The sequence below is a fragment of the Callospermophilus lateralis genome, unplaced genomic scaffold (genome assembly GCF_048772815.1).
Source record: "Callospermophilus lateralis isolate mCalLat2 unplaced genomic scaffold, mCalLat2.hap1 Scaffold_43, whole genome shotgun sequence".
NCBI classification, from domain to species: Eukaryota; Metazoa; Chordata; class Mammalia; order Rodentia; family Sciuridae; genus Callospermophilus; species Callospermophilus lateralis.
Genome location: NW_027514380.1, coordinates 2002258 through 2024040, shown reverse-complemented (window position 1 = coordinate 2024040; position 21783 = coordinate 2002258). Strand labels below are relative to the sequence as shown.

The window sequence follows — 21783 nt, the reverse complement described above, 5'->3', positions numbered from 1 at the left end:
ATGTGGCTCAAGTGGTGGTGCGCTCGCCTGGCGTGTGTGTGGCCCGGGTTCGATTCTCAGTACCACGCACAAACAGGGATGTTGTGTCTGCCGATAATTAAAAAATAAATATTAAAAAATTCTCTCTCTCTCTCTCTCTCTCTCTCTCTCTCTCTCTCTTAAAAAAAGAATATTTGCTAGTATTTTGTATTGAATATCAATTTATACTTAGAAAAAAATTATAATAGTTTTAAAACTATATAAAAGTTCACTGTCAACTTCATTTTATTCTTTGCTTCTATTATTATTATAGACAAAATGGATTTTTCCACCAACAGTTGTGAAAATTACTAAAACAATAGAATTGTATTTTTAAGGGAATAACCATGCATTTATTTTACCTTTGACAGGGGAAAGCATTCTTGCCATCATATCCCCAAATGACTGATAAAATAGAAGTATGGTTCGGTAATTTAAAGTGCCTATTTAAGTGTGGGAAGGAGAAGATGATGTTTTTTTTTTTCCTTATACCTGATTCCCTGTGTCTATAACCTGAAAGATTATAAGATCATGGAAGAATAATATTGGTATCTAAAGAGACTGTACAGATTGATAGTTTCATTATCCAAAAAGACTATGTGGATTGATAATTTTAATGAATTTTAAAGCTTTCTTTATTTAATCAAATAAAATCTTTTTTAGTTGTTTCTTAAATGTATAGAATGTACTTCAGAATTTATAATTGAAAAATCTCTTATCAGCAGCTTCAATACTGGGTATATACCCAAAGGAAATGAAATCAGTATGTTGAAGAACATCGGTTCTCCTGTGTTCATTGCAGCACTATCCATACAAAGAAATGGAAGCAGCCTAAGTGTTCATCAGCTTATGAATGGATAAAGAAAAATCTAATACCTATACACAAATGGTGCATTATTCAGCTATAAAAAAGACTGATATATTGTCTTTGTAGTAACAGGGATGGAACTGGGTGTTGTTATGTTAAGTGAAATAAGCTAAGTACAAAAGAACAGGTACCACCTGATCACATTCATGTGTAGAATCTCAAAAAGTTGATCTTACAGAGGTTGAAAATAGAATGGTGGTTACCAGGGGCTGGAGAGAGGGATGGGGAGAGACTGATCAATGAGTACTAAGTTTTTATCATAAATGATAAATGTTAGACTGATCAATGAGTACTAAGTTTTTACCATAAATAAATGATAAATGTTTGAAAGATAGTTGTATTTAATCTGTTTTAAATATTGCACAATATATTTTTGTATTGAAAAATCACTTTACACCATTGATACATATAATTTTATGCTTCAAAGTACCAGTTCAAAATTAAGTTTTTAACAGTCTAATTAAAACATCAAGTGTTTATATTTCTTTCCTGTAGATTGACCCAACATTAAGAAGCATCGAGAACAGTTAGTCATTGAAGTTGGATGAAAACTAGACAAAGCTCAGATGATTCATTTTGAAGAGAGAACTGGTTATTTTTCTTCAACGGATTTGGGTGGAACCGCCAGCCACTATTATATTAAATACAGTACCATTGAGGTAATATTCTGAGAGGAACAAATGCAAAAATGTTTGTTTTTATAGTCAAATACTTTCTAGACTTCAAAATATATTAATAATGCCAAATAACAAAAGCAACTTATGAGCAAATACATTTAGTTTATATGAATTCAGCAATATACTTTTAGTAATGACAAGAAAAAAAAAATGACTTTAGATAGCAATGGTGCTCTTCTGCCATCCTGTTTCATGAACATATCCTAAACACTACATACACCTGAAATAGTTGAAGCCTATTGGTGAGTCTTACAGAGTGTATGCCAGAATGATTTTAAGCTGGACTTGATAGCTTAATTATTTCCTTGAATAAAAAGTTGAAAACTTAATTGCATATTAGTAAGAAACACTAAAGAAGAGTTTAAGAAACTACTAAAATTACCAAGTCAGCCTGTTTGTACTAGATGAGTAATTAAGAAACTTTTAAGGCCAATTTTGACCATACAATTATAAGAGGATTTGTTGCTTTTTAACAACGTCCTGTTTAAGATGATGTGATACTTTAATATTTTTACTTTTAAAAAGCATATACATTTCTTTATGTGTTTTCATGTACGTATATCAGTACATGTCAATACAATGATAACCTGTTGGGAGAATGCTTAAATATGAAAGAGATTGAAATAGGTTAAGTTGAATTTTTATACTTTTTTCAATAGATAGTGTTTTGAGCTTTTTCTTAAATTCATTTTTGCCTTTTGTACATAAAGTTGTTTTTAAAATAGGAGAATAGAAATCATCAAAAAGAAAAACTCAGCTTATATGAAATCTCGGGTTTGTAGATTTAATATTTGCTTATATATAAAACAGGTTTCAAAAAAACACCTTTATGTGCTTACTTGGTTTTCCTCATTTTTTCAGAATAACCTATATGTGTATGACACTAGATTTCTGCAAGACCTCTTCACATATTATCTCAGAGCTGTGATTTGGTGGTTCCTCAATCCCAGACCTAGTCCTTCCTCCTTATATCACCTACTCTCATCTCATTGTCTCTATGAGACAGCCTTTCTCATTTGTCCTCTTGCTAGTAGACTGCTTCCAAACTACAGCCTAACACTATCTTTTTTTGCAGTTCTTTTTCAGCAACTCTGGCCCTGTAGTACCTTTGTCTTTTCCATATGGCCTTTAACTGATTTTTCTGTGTATTCTCACTATTCATATTTTGAGACTCTTTGAATTGCATGCTGTCTAGTTATTTCCCTCTGAATTTTATATGATGTATGTGAGCTTATAATTAGTAAATGATGCAGATTTCCATATGCCTATACTGAAGTCAAGACCAGAATGTTATGTTGAACATTTTTAGACATTTAGTATAGATTTCATTAGATGATTTTACTGATCTTTTTTTGGTTCTAATGGCTTTCTTAACTATGTTTAAGAGTGTTTTATAATCTTTCATAAATTTGATAATATCTTTTGATATTCTATTTTAATTAAATGTGACACTTACTTTGGTAGACCTTTAATGAACTCTTCGATGCTCACAAAACAGAAGGTGACATATTTGAGATAGTCTCCAAAGCAGAATAATTTGATCAGATCAAGGTAAGATTACTTGAAATTTTAGTCAGATATGTACAACAAAGACACATTTATTCATTTATGAAAGTTTGAAATTAATTGTTTTTCCTGATACAATATAAAAAAGCCATATGGCATATTGGAGTATCAGCAGTGTTTTCTATTGTACAAGAAAACTCAGTGTTCTTGATAATAATATCACAGCATACCTAACATCATGCTTTGCTTTGTATCCCAAATCAAGAAATTTAAATAGGTTGTATGTTAATGAATTTATCAAAAATATATTGTATATGTTTTGATTTATTTGCAATATAGTTCACTGAAGAAAATGTTAAGAAAATCCATGATTCAAACTAATACAGAAATGAATATTTCTGTACCCATATTATAATTTAATGTTATTAACAGTGAAAACTTTAATACTTTGAAATAGTACTTCACAATTTTAAGCTATGAATGCATTATGCCATATAAAAATATATGACTATAATGAATGCATTTGAAGATAATCAATTTTGCCCTAATCAGTCTGGGCAGAGGTTTTACTCTGGTCAAATAAAAAATGAAACCTCATCAGTTGAAAGATGGTGAGGTCAGATGACTTAATTTTTGTGGCATATCAAATTTTTATGTGTCAATGGCAACTTTAATATTGGTGATGAACAATAAATATAATTGTACCTGCCTCATCATAATTTCATATTATATTTTATAATTTACCTATGGGAAAATTACTGTGTTTTAGCTGTACAAGAGTAAAATATTACATTATACTAAAAGGCAATCTTAAAAACATTCAATATGATTTTTAAATAAATCAAACCAAATATTACTATAAAAATATTGACTCTTCTAGGTCAGAGAAGAAGAAATAGAGGAGTTAGATGCTCTATTAAAAATTTTTTGTGAACTCTCAGCTCCTGGAGGTGTAGAAAATAGTTATGGGAAAATAAACATCTTTCTTCAAGCTTCCACCAGCCGAGGAGAGATGGATAGTTTCTCCCTTATGTCAGATTCTGCATATGTTGCACAGGTAAGAATCTTACTCCCCATTTTCTCTTCTTTGTTTATCTCTAGAGAGCAAGGAATTAATTCTATTATTCTGTGAATACATTACTTTGAGAAATTCTATGAACTACAGTTTCTCCTTAGAATTAAAGATATTGATTTGTACATCTTTTATGTAACCTGTGCTTGTAAATCAGGACTGGGGGTGAAAGTTAGTGGTTTGTTCGGCTTAGTAACAAATCTATCTTATATCAGGCCTAATATATATATTCCAGTATGATAGGTCTCTGATTTTAAATATTGAATACTGAAAGAAAATTGTTCCCTAAACCTACAGCTCATTTAATTTATAACTTTTAAAAACTGTTATTGTAAATAATTCTTCATATATTTAAACCATCATGTGAAATAAAGTAAGTTATTTTCATGAGTCCCCTAGGAAGAAGTGAATTCTGAACAGTATTGGACCATATAAGGAAAAAAGAGAGATTGGCTTATATAAAAAAAATATGATATATGTGTCCAGTGGAATATTATTTGACAATAAAAAGAAGCAAAGTACTGATGCAGTTTAAAACATGGATGAACTATAAAAATAGTATGGTAAGTTTAAAAAGCCAGTCACAGAAGACCATATGTTATATCATTCCATTTAACAAAGTGTTTAGAATAGCCATGTCCATACTTCTAATGAATATAAGTACTCTCTTGGAGGTGATAAAAATGTTCTAAAATTAGATTATGTTCATAGTTGTACAACTTTGTAAATATGTTAAAACCATTGAACAGTATACTTTAAATGAGTGAACTTTGTTTTATAAATTATATATCAAAAAAGTTGTTAGACTAATAGGTGCTGATATGTAAACAGTACTGTTACTTGAGTTATGGTTTTCATAGTAGTAGGATAATTTTTATTCTAGGTCCATGGGACAGTAGGAGAACCCTGATGGATTTGGGTGGGAGATCCTACAAATGATCATATTTATCATTCAGAGTATTTTCTAGCTCTTAAAACAGGTGAATATAACCTTATTATTTAGCTATCATAAAAAAATATATAAACAATTTTTGTTTTTTACTATCTCTCTGATTTCAGAGTGCCATGAAAGTTTTATTATGTTCTGTTTTCCTGTTTTGTTTCAAAGGAACACAGAGATTCAGTGTGACAATATTGATTATTCAGTCTGATCCTAGTTCAAGAAATTCATTTATAATCTTTACCATGGTTTAAGGCATGGCTTCTAGAGGCGTGGAATATATAAAATACGGAGGGTAAAAATAATTTCCTGCAAAATAATAAATTGCTTAGTGAAAAGATCATTCCTTGTAAAATTATCTGTAAAGGCTCAATTGTTGTTACATCTTTAACTCATGTTTTATTTGTAATTTCTCTTTTTATCAAAGAGAAAGCAAGCTTCCGATTGAAAATCTTGACTAGATACTGATAGTATTTTATAGCAATATTTTGTTTTCATGCATTTATCTTCTTGATAACCATGTAACATATATATTTTAAGAGATTTCAGATATTCCACTTAAGATACTGATCAGATTTAAAGAAAAATATTAAGGAAATAATAATATGGTACTTGAAATTATAGAAATCATGAAATAATTGCATGAATCATGTTTGGAAAATTCTGATAATGAATCAAACTGGTAACATGTCATAATGATAACATATATATATACATAATATAAAGTGAGTATAAATTTTTACCTTCTGTTATATCAAATAATCCTCAGAAGGAAATCACCTACAAGTTACTGTAGTACCTGAATATTTGAGCTATTTAGAAATCCAACATAGTTTATTTTTATTACATCTGGTATAGATACTATTAAGAATTGACTACTAAGAACTTTATTTATTTTAGACTTTATTTCACATTAGGTCATTAGTAAAGAAGCTCAACTACTGGTATTTGCAATCCCTATTTTTGAACCTTTGCCTTCCCAATACTATATCCAAGCAGTTTCTGATAGACGGTTTGGAGCAGAGGCTGTTTGTATTATCAACTTCCAACATCTGATTCTACCAGACAGGCATCAGCCCCATACAGGTAACAAATTGAACATTAATGTGTTGATGTGAATTATTGACTTCCCAAAATTGTTATTTTAATTAATGTTGACAAGTATAAAGTTGTTTTATTCTGAATCAAAGTCCAACTTACTTGAAAAATTGTTTGTAAACTGTATGTTCAAAATTTTCAAAATCAAATATGTATATGTAGATAGTCAAATTGTGGACCTTTAATTTTTGTTTATTTAAGCCCCAAAAGCATTAAAGTAGGCTTAGTCAATTCTGATAACCATAGTAATGATAAGAGTTACTATTTCTTTGTTACTGGACTTTCATCTGTACATATAATCATTATTTCTCCATATAGCCTTCCTTTTTCATTGTAATTGTCATTTATCATTTAATCTGTATTGTCTGTGAAAGTTTTGAGATATCTCTTTTTTCTTACATTTATTCCAATTCACATAAACTTATTTCTAGTACAGGTTATCTTTTATCCAAAATGTTTAAAATCTGAAGTGTTTCAAATTTCACATTTTTTTTTTTGATTTTGGAATGTTTGTATATATATAACAAATTATTAAAAGGGATATATAGTAAGAGCATTCAGCAGCATTTTTATTGTTGTAATGTATAAACTCTAGGTTTTCATAAAATGAACAAATGCCTTTCTGTTTTGATTTATTAAAAAAGCAAAATTTCATGAATAAATCTTTGCAGTGATACTTTCAAGTACCCCTGAAATCTATTTCAAAAACATCTCAAAACTAGTATACTAATTTCATTTTTTGAGAATTCATAATTGATGAGTATTGATTTTCAGAGGTCCTTAATTTACTTTACAGACATAAATTAGGAGTCAAATTTTCTTTCCCATGTATATTTCAGAGACACTGTTTGACTTTTCAGAATAAAAATGTTATTCTGACTACTTTAAATAGCATGCTATTTGACAGTCCTTTCAGAAGTGAATGGAGACCTAAATATGACTTTATAATCTTTCATTTTGTCAAATGTACACCTTATTCATATTATTCATTGAGAGATTCTTTATACTACATCTCAATTTCTCTTTGATATCTTGGCATAGCAAAACCAAAATATTTTATCAAAATAGAATGATATTGAGACTGTATAATCTAGTAATCTACTTATTGCAGAGGGTCTTTCTGGTCTTATTTCATCAAATGTGTTTATGTGATATCTAGAATCTCATAAGTTCAAAATATGTGGAAGTGATGATGTTTTAACTTAAAATATATGCTTCCAATATCATTGCTAGGTTTCTTTCTTTCATTAAAGTACTTAATTTCACATATATTAGCATTATATGTTAATGCCAATTTAATAATTTCTTTCTTAAGCAACCAAATACATATCAACCTATTTATATAATTAGCTGATATTGTATAAACATACCATTTAGGTAAAATCACTGTAATAGATCATCTTAATTTAACATTGTCAATAACTGTGCATTTGACATTGTACAATGTTTAATTTTTAGTCTTTTATTTTAAAAAATATGTTTGATTAACATTGCATGCCTTATCATGCAATGTCTTCCTCCTTCCTGGATTTCCAGAGCTATGGAAAATTTAAACAATCATAATCAGACACAGAGAGTATGAAGTTAGCTCTCAGCTATCCTTGTAATAGAGTAGAGCAATGGGTGGGACAAAGATAACTTCTTAAAGTCATCTTTTTATTTTGTTTTGTTTTTTTTTCCTTTAGGGACAAGGTACCCAGGATTGAACCCAAAGGGCACTTAACCACTGAAGCACATCCCCAGTCTTTTTATTATTATTATTATTTTGAGAGATAGGATATCACTAAGTTGCTGAGTCTGAGGTTTTCATTGTTTTACAAATTATGGCAGATTTATTTTTGTACCATAACATACATATTGTCATGTACTTTTATTCAAGTTATTTCCCTTTTTGGAAGAGAAATATATAGTTGGTTTATAGGGGATTCTTCAATAAAAGTGTTCTGTTATCAGTTATGTTAAATGTAGTGACTGAATAAGATGTGTCACTGGTGTATAAGAACTTATATTAAATATGTTCTTCTCTAGAGATAATTAGGAAATGTTATTCTTTATAATACCGTATTCAGTATTATGCATGTTTTTTCAGTTATTGTATAGAAGTAACTGTTGGATCTTTTCAGAATTACTGGATCTTTAGCCTTTGCCAATTATGGCTTTAGGATGTAAAGCATATGAAGCCCTGTACAACTTCAGCCACTTTAACCCTGTGCAGACACAAATATTTCATACACTGTATCACACAGACTGTAGTGTCCTAGTTGGAGCACACACTAGATCAGGAAAAACTGTTGCAGCTGAATTAGCTATTTTCAGAGTCTTCAACAAGTATCCCTCCTCAAAGGTATGTTGAACATATTGTGTGCTTATTATATTCAATTAGAAAAGATAGTTAATGTCTCTAAACTAGCCAGGTCCAAATATTCTGGCATACCCTGGTGAATAGCTTTGTTATACTCTCAGTGAATTTTCCAGATCAGTACTAGAATAATTTGTTGCAAAAAATAATTGATATCAACTTTGGAGTCTTCTACGTGAATTTCTCATGTATATAGTGCTCACACATCCTCATATCTATAATTCATGGGTACTTCTTTTATGAGGTAATTAATTCTTAGCTGTACTTGTTAGGTATATAATGATTCATAATAATTCTTTGGATATGAATGAAATGCTAATGCTTTAAAACACTTTGATTATACACAGGAAATATAGACATAATTTATGCTACATTCCTCCAAATATTGATATTATCAATTAATGTCAAATAACACCAGAATCAAATAAGTATTGATTTTTAATTTTTTAAAACATATTTAGTAAATTTTTCCCAATACTATTTTATTTTTAATAGAAATGATTTATATTTGAGGTGTTCAATGTGATACTTAAATATACATATACATTATAAAATAATTGATAGAATGAAGATAGCTAGATATCCATCACTTCAGATAATCACATATTTTTGCAGTGGGAACATTTAATATCTAGTTAGCAAATTTCAAATCTATTAATACGATATTATTAAATACAGACACCCTTCTGTACCTTAGATGTCTAGAACTAGTTCTACATAAATGAAACTTTGTATCCTTTAAGCAATATCTCCTCATATCCCCCACTCTCACCCCTCTTAACTATTATTTTAATCTGCTTCTATGAATTTGACTTTTTATTATTGCACCTGTTAGTGAAATTATTCAGTGTTTTGTTGTTTTCAGCTTATTTCTCTTAACACAAAGTATAGTATTGCAAATGGCAAGATTTTCTTCTTTTGTAAAGCTGAAAGATCTCCCATTGTGTTTCAGTTTCTTTTTTCATCCCTCTTGGGTCACTTAGACTGTTTCTTTATCTTGGCTTTTCTAATCAATGATGTAATAAACACAGAAGTGTACATGTCTTTGAGACATTGATATCATTTCTTTTGGATATGTATTCAAAAGTAGAATTCCTATGATGATGATGATGTTTTCCATGTGTAATTTTTTAAAGCTGTTCATGTGTATTTTCCATAATGGCTTCCCCAACTACATTTCTACCAGCAGTGTGTAGCAGTTTCCTTTTCTCCACATCCTTGCCAATACCTTCATTGTTTTAGTAATATTCATTCTAACAGATGTGGGGTGTTGACTCATTGTGATTTTTTAAAAAAATATTTATTTATTAGCTGTTGTTGGATACAATACCTTTATTTTCTTTATTTATTTTTATGTGATGCTGAGGATCAAACCCAGGGCCTCTCACATGCTTGACCTGTGCTCTACCACTGAGCCACAACCCCAGCCCTCACTGGGATTTTGATCTGCATTCCCCCAATGATTGGTGAAAGTAAGCACCTTTTCATGTCTGTTAGCCATTCTGTATTTCAACAGAATGATATCTATTGGCCTCATTTGTCCCTCCACCTTTTTTTTCTATAATAGAATTTTTAGCCTTTTTGTTCTTGGGCTATATAAGTTCCTTATAGGTTTTGGATATTAACACCTTACTAACATCTGTAAGTATTTTCTCCTATTACATATGTTATTTTTAAAATTCATTGATGGCTTCCTTTTCTGTGTAGAAGGTTTGTAGCTTTGGTGCACCCCTATTTGTTTATTTGCACCATTTTTTCCTGTGTTCTTGGGAACATATTCAAAAACTCATTGCTAAGACCAGTGTCAAGATCTTTTTCCCTGTTTTCCTCTAGGAGTTTTATGGTTTCAGATCTTACATCTAAGTTTTTAATAAATTTCGAGATGATTTTTGCATATGGTTTAAGACAAGGTTCCAGTTTCATTCTGTTAAACGTAGATGTTCAGTTTTCTCAACATCATTTATTGAAACCTGTCCTTTTCCTTCTTGGTATTCTTGTTAGATTAGTGACAGGATGTTTGTTTATTTCTAGACTCTATTCTGTTCTGTTAGTCTATGTGTATATGTTGGTGCCAGCACCATACTATCTTAATTATTGAAGCTTTGTACTATAATTTGTAGTCAAGAAGTAGAATGCCCTTAACTGTATTTTTTCTCAAGATTTTTTTGGTTTTTTGGTTCTTCATGGTTCCTTAATAATTTAGATTTTTTCAATCTCTAAGAAAAATGCTATTGGCATTTGTTAGGGATTATATTGAATCTGAAGATTGTTCTGGGTAGTTAGTTTCTTACTTTTTTTCAGTTAAACATTTAATTTTATTTTATATGCTTATAAAACAGCATAATGTGTCTCAGATTGCAATAAAGTCTACATTACTGGAAAGTGGAAGCTGGAAAAGGAGACTGTGATCCAGAATAGGTAGACACTTTTTCATACTTTATGATGGCAAGTTTCACAACTTCACTGGAGCTTTATTCCTTGATGAAATAGATGAACTGTGATTGCACACATTTATTCTGGTTCTCATTGTTGAGGGATTTTTTCTGTTGTTGTCAGTACTCCTTGAATAAATGTAGGAACAGGGCAAACTTAATTTAACTAAATAAAACTCCAAAGAAAACATAATGATTTCATTACATGAAATCAATCAGAGGCTTCCAAATTTTTCCACAGTTTGTTAAAGAAAGAAAATCAGGTTTTTGTTCTACCCCCACTACCAATTTATTGTGTGACACAAGGAATGTCACAACTTCTCTGGAACTTTTTCCTAAAAAATTGTATTAAATCATTTCTAAAGTCCCCATCATTTCTGAAATTTTAGAATTCTTTGATTTCAGCTATAACATTATGAAAAAGAAAGGGTTTTTTTCTTTTTTATCATTATTATTTTTTTACATGACAGTAGAGTATACTTTGAAATATTATACATACATAGAATAAGTTGTAACTTGTTACAATTACGATACTGTTACTGTGGTTGTACATGATGTAGTGTTACACTGGTCATTTATTTATATATGAGGATAGGAATGATATTCCATATTCATTCTACTGTCTTTCCTATTGCAGTCACCCCCTCCCTTTGCTTCATTTCCCTTTGTCTAGTCCAGTGAATTTCAAATCCCTTCTGTTTGTTGTGACTTATCATCCACGTATCAGAAAGAGCATTCTGCCTTTGGATTTTTGTGACTGACTTATTTAATTTAGCATGATATTCTTTAGTTCCATTTACTTACAAGCAAATGCCATAATTTCATTCTTCTTTATGACTAAGTAATATTCCATAGTGTGTATATACCACAATTTTTTCATCCATTCATCTCTTCAAGGGCACCTAGGTTGGTATCATAGCTATTTTGAATTGAGCTGCTATAAACATTGAAGTAGCTGTGTCACTGTACTATGCTGATTTTAAGTCCTTTGGATATAAAGAAAGGAGTGGAATAACAGTGCAATACAATCATAATTTTTTGCATTACAATTCTTAATACACATTTATACCATAATTTATTAAATCTCTGTATTTATAGTGTTGACTCTAGCTCAGCAGTTCCTTCGACACAGAATGTACAACCAGTCCAAGTGTTCTAAGGAATCTCCAGACTGCTTTCTGAGTATTTTCACCAATTTGCTCTCCCACCAACAATGTATAAATGAACCTCTGCCATTCTGACTGGGGTGAGATGGAATTTTAGTGTAGCTTTGATTTGTGTTTCTCTAATTGCTAGAGATGTTGAACATTTTTTCATATATTTTTTGACCATTCATATTTTTTCTTCTGAATAGTGCCTGTTTAGTTCCTTAACTCATTTGTCATTTGGGTTATTTGTTTTTGTTGTTGTTGTTGTTATTTACTTATTTATTTGGTTAAGTTTGTTGATTTCTGTATATATCCTGAAGATCAATCTCTGTCTGAGATGCTGGTGGCAAAGATTTTCTTCCATATTGTAGCCTCTCTGTTCACATTCTTGATTGTTTCCTTTGCTGTGAAGAAACTTTTTATTGATTTATTAATTGATTCTTTATTTTATTTCTTGTGCTTTAGGAATCTTATTGAGGAAGTCCTTTCCTAAGCCAACATGGTGGAGCATTGTAATGCATTCTGCTGTCTTATATTAAACAAAATCAAAAGGAAAAGTTAATACTCTAGTTTGAGACATTTTTTAAACAAGTGCTATTTTAGTGAATAATGTATTTTATAAAATTGGAACAGCTAAAATATATGACTGGAATTTTTTAAGATCTGCATTAATCCCACTATTGGGATTTTCTATTTCTGTCATTCCTGAAGTTGCACTATAAAGTTGCAAAAATTTCTTTCACATTTATTACTTTATTTAGTTACATAACTATAGAATCATAGATGTTTGTTTTATCCTATTGGTTAAACTGCCTTGCTCTCATTTTTATTTTGCTTCTCAAATTGTCTCAGATTAAAATTTTCTGTAAAGACTGATTGATAGTTCTAATTTTGTGCCTTTGTTCTCATTTAGATACATGGGTACTCTTAGTCATAGAAAGTATTGGCTCAGCAGTTTTCCAAGATTCAGCCCTCCTAGCGATTGAAAATTATATACTGCATTCATGGGACAGCAACCTGATCCTGTCCTTTATGGATGGGACTTCGTACACCACCTCTATAATTTTCCTCTGCTGTCATTTTACTATGAAACCTTAGGAAGATCACTTAACCCCTGATGTCTGAGTTAAAACAATATCTTACAAGCATGAAGCATTATTAATTGTCATAAAGTAAAACAATAAGTTGGGAACTCAATAAATCTTAGGATTCTCATGGTTAGTAGGTTTTCTATATCCTTACGCTGTCATAGTGACTTAACATTAAAAAATGTTTATTCTCTTTATTTTATAGAGAGCCTTCTGAAATTTGCAAAATAGATCTTTTAAAGTTTATTGGCAGGGTTTTTTTTTTAATCTAAATTTCAAAATAGTACTTTGACATTCTTATTCATATAACAACATCTAATAAATTAAAAATATATTACATTTCACATAGCCAATATTATATTTTTCTGTACTCTCTATAATTATAGAGATGCATAAGATATATGTGTGTGCACATGTATGTACACATATCAGAGTCGGAGAAGAGGAAAGTAAAGGACACAGAAACAGTTTCCCAGCCCTGGGTTTGGTCCCCAGCAGCACCAAAACAACAACAACAACAACAACAACAACAACAACAACAACAAAAGATGGGTAAACTCAAAAAAGGCCTTTTAATTGATGATATTTTAAGAGAGGTCTATGTCTCATTGACAAATGCTTCCCATGTATAGTAGGTTAAGAAGCACAGAAATATCTGATGATGGCAGGAAGTGGAACTGCTGTGGAGCAGGGCTCAGGTAACCTTTTAGGAATATTTGCCTATGTGTGCACTAAGCATAGGCCCAGTGGATTGGCAGTGTATTGAAGAATGTCAGTTTTAGAATTGCAGAGTCAAATGCAGTTATCAGTGAAAATAGTCCTAAGGTAGTATCAAATTTAACAAAAGAAGTCCTTAGTCAAATCCTTAATCCAATACTTGCAAGAAATGTTTTGATACAGCAAATGACAGGCAATCTTCAGTACTACTCTTAGTAAAATTCTTTGAAATTTTTAAATGTTTATAATTAAACCAAATGAAAACAAAGGTTAGTGTAGCACAACAGGCTTTAGAAAGCTTCTTCAAATCATTCTGCTAAAAATGTAGATTATCAGTCAATAACATGTCTATCATGACATGTTTCAAAGAATATCAATAGTTTGAACATATATTTGGCGGTTTTGTGTCACCTAAGATGTGCTGGAAACTTTTCAATACCTGTAGCATCACTATTAAGATGACTTTGGCACAGTGCTTGGCATATAGTAGATATCAGTTTCAGAATAAAATAAATATTTCAGTTTTTCCTTTCTAGTTTTTTCATAAGAAAAATTTGGAAAGGGTAGATTTATTCTATGTATATAGATTCTCACTTATTTTAAGATTTTCTACCAAATCTGAATTGTCTACCAATAAATGTAGTCTCTGTTATAAATATTTGTGTAGTGTTATCAAATTCATAAAGAGCAGAGTAAACTCTAATCTGGCTGCTCTCCTGGCCAGATTTCCGGAAGCTAAGATCTTGCCATAAAAACCTGATGACGTTTTATTAATGGGTATTTAAAAGCAAATAGTTTTAAGAAATGAGATTACTCTTGAATGATTTACTCTTACAAAGATTCACACAGTGGTGGAGAAAAGTCATCCTGGATAGTCAAAGGTACAGTTTAACTCCAAAGGATAATGACCAGAACACCCCTTAAAAGAAAGCACCATTCCCCACTACGGAAGCAGCACTGAGCTGGTGTACTTAGCATGTCCAAAACTAACACAAATGTGTGTATTTTGCAGTGTTAAACACCTTTAATTACTCTTGTGGATTTACAAGCAATCTCCCTTCAAGGACTATAATATAATTTGGGAGGCTATTTTCTCATGGGTGACTTTACCTGTAAGCTTTTGTATGACAATTCAATGATGGTGTATTGAGGATATGATGCTATTATGAAGGATCATTCTCCCCGAAGCTCCTCTCTGCATCCCCACATAAAACCCTTTTCCCGGTTGGGGCTGTAGAAATGAGTAATGCTTAACCAATTTGTGTGATCAATTCACTTAAGCAGCTATTGTGAAATGTTAATCACAACTTTAATTTGTACTGTATTAGCATTTTGATTAACTTGTAGGCTTGCTAGCACACTTGAAGTGCTGTTACTCATAGTTACAGCTCGGAAATGACTTTTTTATTAATTAAGTTTGTTAGACAGCAGCTGAGCTTCCTGAATGCTAACCTTCTGGGGGTACAAGTTCAGGAAAAAGTTACTATGAACAACTGTTGCTATTGGAAAAGATTCTTATAAATGTACTTACAGCATTTTAATTATTGACAAAATATTGTATCATTACTTGCAACTGACCTGAACCTTTAAAAGAGTGTGCCTTTCTGTCAAGAAAGCTTTTTTTAGGTCTTCCCAACACTGTAAAACTTTGGGGAGCTCTTGAGGTAAAAAAGGCATTTGCTAGCAGATGTCTGACAACTAATGTTTTAACAAGCTGCCTAGGATAAACTTCCATGGTTATGTTATTGTTTTGTAATGAACTTTTAATTTGAGAATAGTTTTAGATTTCCAGGAAAGTGGCAAAAATATAGAGTTCCTGTGTACCTTGAACCTGCTTTTCCTCTAGTGTTAGTAGCTTATATACATTAATAAGCTATTTTTGCTATCAACAAAAGTGCATATTCATTCATAACCCTCTAATTTTTATTTCATATCTTTTCTGTACTCAAGAATTTCATTTAGAATACAACATTACTTAACTGTACTCTTCATGTCTCAGACTCCTCTTATCTTGGCTGTGACAGTTTCTCATACTTTTTTGTTTTTCCATTAATAACCACTTGATTTTTATAAATCAATGCAATTTTCTTCTCATTCTGGACTAACTAAACCTTTATTTTAAATCTGATAACAGTATATTATCTTCATATCATTTAACCTGAATAGAATTAGCAACATCACAAGCCATTTTGACATTCATCATGATATGATTTTCCTGTGCTGTTGCAGTGCCTGTACAATCACTTGTGACAGCAAGATGACTCCAAGAGATACAGGGGGCAGGGGTCCCTGGAGGAGGAGGGAGGATCAAGAGAAGAGGAAAAGAGGGTACAAGTCTATAGAATGTGCCCACTATGTAGAAAAAGCCTGGAACATTATCTGTCCAGCTCCACTCATGCATCCTACAGCCAGAATCTTGACAACACTGAGGGTTAAACTGACAGATTTCTCAAATTGAACTTTAGATTTTAGGAGAAATTTTTAATAAAAAATCTTAGAGCCAGATCTATTAATATACCTTTTTATGGTATCATTTTTCTTCTAATGATGTCATTTTTTTCTTTTAATAGCCTAGGTCAGTGATTCAGTTATCTTTCACAGAAGCTGACTTAATTTGATCACAGTACTCAATTTTCCTATTCTACCCTTGAATTATTTAACTTCAGAATTCAGGTGTGGCCAAAAGGTAAATGCCTAAAGATCAAATATTCAGATGTAGTTAGAACCAATGGTAGATTCAAATTAATTTTTAAATTTTATGTGTTTAAAACTTATGTTAACATAAGTTTTAAATTCACTCGCAGAGATAATAATTAAATAAACACATAATTTTATCTGCAGTTTATTATTTCAGCTATGTAAACGAAAGAGAATCAGACGTAAGCCATCTCAAATCCTTTTGAAACAAGACAGGGTGCAAGTCAGCAGAAGTAATGGGTTATTGTGCAATGAGCGTAGATCTGAGAGCAATCCTTAACTCCATCCCATTTTTTTTTTAACCAGAGGGATGACATAGTGAGTTTCAGTTTCCCTGTCTGTGGAAAGCATGTAATACTGATGCCTGCCTCATAGTTGGTATTATTAAGGATTAAATGATAGCCATTAGTGAAAGTGTTTTATACTATATATTACTGTACAAATATTTCATTATATTATATATACATACTGTCTACACAGACTGGACTTTATATAATTCACCATTTGAATCTTTTCACAATAATTGCATGAGATTCATAATACTTGCTATAAAATATAAAGATATTGTCAAAGTTAAAGTATTAGCTGTTTAAAGTATAATTGGCAATCTCAGAAGATAAGAAGAAAAATATCAGTAGATTTGAATAAATCTGATATGCAAAAATAGTTCTAGCACTATAAAACTGTGGTTGAATTTAAATGCTAAGACCAAGATTGATGAACTTAGGGAATTCTTGAAATGGATTCAAAATGAATGTTGAGGACATGAAATGTATCCAAGTCAAAAAGCACACCTTGACTTTAGGAGTCTCACACCCAAAACATATTTCCTTCTAGAGATTGTTCATTTTCTAAGTTCTCACTGTGTTCAGCTTTTTCTTCTGGTTTGTTTTTTGCCATTGCTGTTTTGTTTTGCTTTACCCTTGTGTATAATCAAGTACTTCAGAAGCTCTTGCACTTCCCATATGGGGAGGAGTTCTAGCAAGAGTATACTGTCTCTTTTTATTTTTTTGCCTCCTCCTTTCACCTTATCCTTCTTTCTCTCCTCCCTTCTCTTGTTCTCTTGCTGAAATAGAGGCAGATACACACACCATCTTCATTTCACCTTTCTCTCTAAAACTCTTGAGTTGGCTGATTCTTTTACTCCCAACAGTAAGAGTAGACCTCCCTGGGTCTCTCCAACCACTTCCTTCTCAGATTCCTGCTTCTTCCATCTATGTTGTTTTTAATTTTCATTATACATAAGATTTGTTTTCAAGTGTCTCCCAATCTCTAGATCTCTTTCCCCACCTTCCTTAAGCACCAGTTAATAGCCTTCAGCTCTCCATCTTCGGTTCCATCACAGTAGCTTAAACAAATAATCTTATGTATATCATAATGATATACATCCCAAACTCCTTTACTCTTATTGCTGTTATATCCAAACCACTTCAACCCCCACCTTTGTGATATCATCTTCCAAGTCACCTCTTTAGCTGCAGCATTTTTGTCAATCAACTTGACTAAACATTTCTGATACTATGACCTGGGATCTCTTCTCTCTTTCCTGATCCCTCAGTTTATTCCTCAGTCCCATTATAACCTCACTTGCCACCTAAATAGCATCAGTCCCAGAGTTAGCCATTTTAACAATAATGCCAGGATTCCCTAAAAGATCTTATCTCCTTGGGTAACACCTGAATTCTCTGCTTTCACACCCAAATTATTCATTATTGCTGTAAACAACCACAGGGCACTGCTAATTTTTGCTACTACAGAGTCATTGAAACTCACAGCAGCTCTAATTTTGTTTTGTTGTTTTTCACATCTTTCATCCTACCAGTAATTATTCCCAACATTTTTCTTTCTCACAGCATAAGATATCACCTCCAATTTACAGAGATTACTGAAAGCCTCTGGCATCAGTATCATCAGTTTATGGACCTCAGAAACCCTCATCTTCTGAACTCAGGAGGGTTTTTTTCCTCTATACAGCTTATTTTGTATTTACTATAATCTACCCCCAACCTTAAGAATTTTATAGCCCACCTAAAATGATAAAAAGCAAACTTCATAAAAACAAATAATTACATAGTATGAGTGTACTGGTATTTAATCACTGAAAGAGTAAAGCTTGGACAGAAGACAAACCTTAAAAAGTACGTAATCAAATTATATTTTTCAGATGAGGAAAATAAATACCAGGAGTTAAGGGATTTGCCCAAGGTTTCATAGTAAAATTAGAGGCACGGAACTCGAAACTGTCATTCTGAGTCTCTTTGAAGTGTACCACACACCACCTTCAAATCAGTGTCAGATATTCATGAATCGTATTATTGTTTACACTTTACACTTTATCCAAAATTTAAAAAGTTGGCCTTCCATTTTCTTCAATTCCATATCTGCAGATTCAATCAGTGGTACATTAAAAATGTAAAGGGAAGAAATTGTATCTGTATTGAATATGTACAGCATATTTTTTCATCATATTTCCTAAACAATTCAGTATAACATCTAATTGCATAATGTTTACATTTTATTTGGTATTGTAAGTAATCTAGAGAGAATTTAAAGCACACAGGAAGACACATACAAATTCTCCACTTTAAGTAAGAGATTGACCATCTATGAATTTTGGTATCTGCCAGGGTCCTACAACCAATCCCTCATATATACCAAGGATGACTGACTATATTCATTTTAAATACAGTGTGTTGTCAGGAAAACTTCTCAAAGTTTCATTGTTACAGCTATACCCATTTCTCATAAAATCTGTAATTCTAGTTTATAACCCCATTTAAATTCTACACACCTTCCATATTACCCACAATGTTGTTAAAGTAAATCATTTGGATTGAATTTGAATCCCACTTACCAGAATTATGCAGGCTTAGACATGTTTCTTTACCTCTTTTAGCCACAATTTTTCCATCTGTGAAATAGGCTTAAATTCAGTATCTTACATAAAACATTTTACAGAATTTTTGGCAAATAGTAGACACTTAACAAATGTCTGTTCTTGGCCTTGAGAATCCTTAGATATCCTCCTCCATTATTCTTTTCTGTCTTTCCAGATCTCCTGGTAACCTCAATTCTACTCTCTCTACTTCTGCCACAGACAGGGTGGCTCATATACCTCTTTGACAGGATTTCAGAGTCCAGAGCTCCAGTCTGTACTTTCTCTACAGCTCATTTTCACCTGAACTTCTTACCAGGCTTCATAGTAGCACCCCAGTTAAAATGTGTTCAAGATCAAACTCATCGCCTCCTTTTCAACCCACCCCTCATCAGCAAATGACAATAGCCCCCACTGTTTCTAGTAATAAGGATAAGGGTTTTCTTTGGTTACATTGTAATTTTATAAATGCATAGAATACTAGAAATCACATTTTCACTCTGCCATGACTGGATATGAGAAATTGTTTTGATTCAGCAATCAATTGAAATTTGTGCCAATGTGGTAGAAGGTCTTATGCAGTGAGCCCCCATGTATTTTCCCCCTGTACTCAGAATTATTCTTTGTCTGATAGATAGTGTGCCAAGGAGAAAGTGGATAAGAGGTGAAAGGGGATTGAGTATCTACCTAATATTAATGTAAAGTTGCTAAAAAATGTCCAGGGTTCTTTCTCAATGTACTGAAGAAGCCTTTTATTGTTAAGCCTTGCATCTCTGTAAAGGACTTCAAGGTAACATGGAAACTAAGCCATATTCTCCACTATAGCCAAACCAGACTCTGGAGAGGAGCATATTAGACCTTATCTGCCAGACAGACTACTATAAAGATAAGGAGATAGAGTCAGTCCTTCTAGGCTCAGTCATATAAATGTACATACTACCAGGATTCCCCAGCTTGTTTACCTAGACCTCCTCCATTTTTACCTCCTATTAGTTAACACACTTCTGAAGAGTAAAATGAACTTGCCCACTGAATTGAGAAGGCCCACACCTTCCAGTTTGACCTAAGTTGCAGGATCGGATTTTGACCTTCTCTCCTGGCTTTCCTATAACTGCACACCTCTTTTGATGGACCTGTACTTTCCATCCCATGCATCTCCTTTGCCCTTCTACTGCCCAGTGTAGAAATCAACAACAAAAAGATCAAAGAAAATTCCTGTTAGAAAGAATGGGTTGATTTAGGATGTCTTCATCTTATCATAGAGGAACTTTAAAATAGGCATTTGTCCATTAGTTTCCACTCTGTAGCATAGTATATTAGGTACTAATATAGTAAGTAGAACATTTCATTTTACCCTCATAGAACACCTAAAAGGAAATATGATACCTTTTTTTTGTGGGGGGGATTGTTGTTGGAGAACTCAGGTTTATGATTCTGGCATACCCAGATGAGCTAATGCTCTGAAATTCTGGACCCCAAACTGAGGTTACGTGGAACTTTTGTAGGAAATTTGATATTATTTCTTTTAACCATTACAACATTGGTTAGTTTGAATTACTGAACTGTGTGACCAAGGATCATGCACAGGAATTCTTCAATAAGTAGTACACAGATGCAGAATGAATGCAGTGAAATACCTCTAAGCGACATCACAAGTGACCTTCACCACAGGCAGCAGTTTCTCAAAAACTGTAAGCTTACATTTTTAAGAGGTATATTAAAGAAAACAAAACAAAACAAAAAAAAAAAACAAAAAAAACTAGCACTTAAACTACACTCTTACAAGGACCAGTAATTAAGTAACACTCTTACAAAGACCAAAACTGTAAAGTAATGTAATGTAGTGTAAACCAATGTTTCTTTTTCATTTCCCTCTCTGATGCCTGTCTGTATCATATAAGGCATCAACCTTTATAAAGCTGGATATTTAAGGTCTTCCTGTTCAGAAGTCAGGACCATCTTTAGTTTTGTTGCTTTTAGGCATGACGTAACAAACTGGACCAGGCAGTTTAACATGTAAGGAGTGAATCAGGCCTACGAGTGTCATAGCAAGGGGTCTTGCCAGGGGCAAGAGCCAGGCTTCCCGGCCAGGTTCACCTCTTGAATTTTTCAAGTTTCCATTGTCATGACAACTCCAGATCACCTTCACCCATGCTGACCCGTTCCAATTGGATTACAGATTTTTTTTTTATCTCCCAAAGTTTCAGGATCTGTTCTTCGGCAGTTAACAGATAGTTTGGTAAAGAATGTGACATTCTGTCCACTTAGGCCAGGCAGGGCTGCAAGTA

At 32.2% G+C, this 21783-nt stretch overlaps 1 protein-coding gene across 12 annotated transcripts in view; it reads left to right on the top strand.

Annotated features, from left to right (window-relative positions):
- The window catches only part of LOC143640649 (uncharacterized), a 48861-nt gene that overhangs the window by 5551 nt on the left and 21527 nt on the right, over positions 1–21783 (top strand). For 8 of the 12 annotated variants that reach the window (XR_013155057.1, XR_013155052.1, XR_013155053.1 and 5 more), the window contains exons 3-7: positions 1382–1545; positions 3028–3114; positions 3950–4126; positions 4541–4704; positions 5999–6167. Coding sequence is in view for 1 of the 12 variants with exons in the window: in XM_077108304.1 (XP_076964419.1) it covers positions 4618–4704; positions 5999–6167 (256 nt within the window). In the remaining 11 variants the exon portion in view is untranslated. Of the gene's footprint in view, positions 1–1381; positions 1546–3027; positions 3115–3949; positions 4127–4532; positions 4705–5998; positions 6168–7864; positions 8524–13560; positions 13759–21783 lie in introns of those variants that run through there. The other 4 variants (XR_013155061.1, XR_013155060.1, XR_013155055.1 and 1 more) reach the window with 4 other exon arrangements.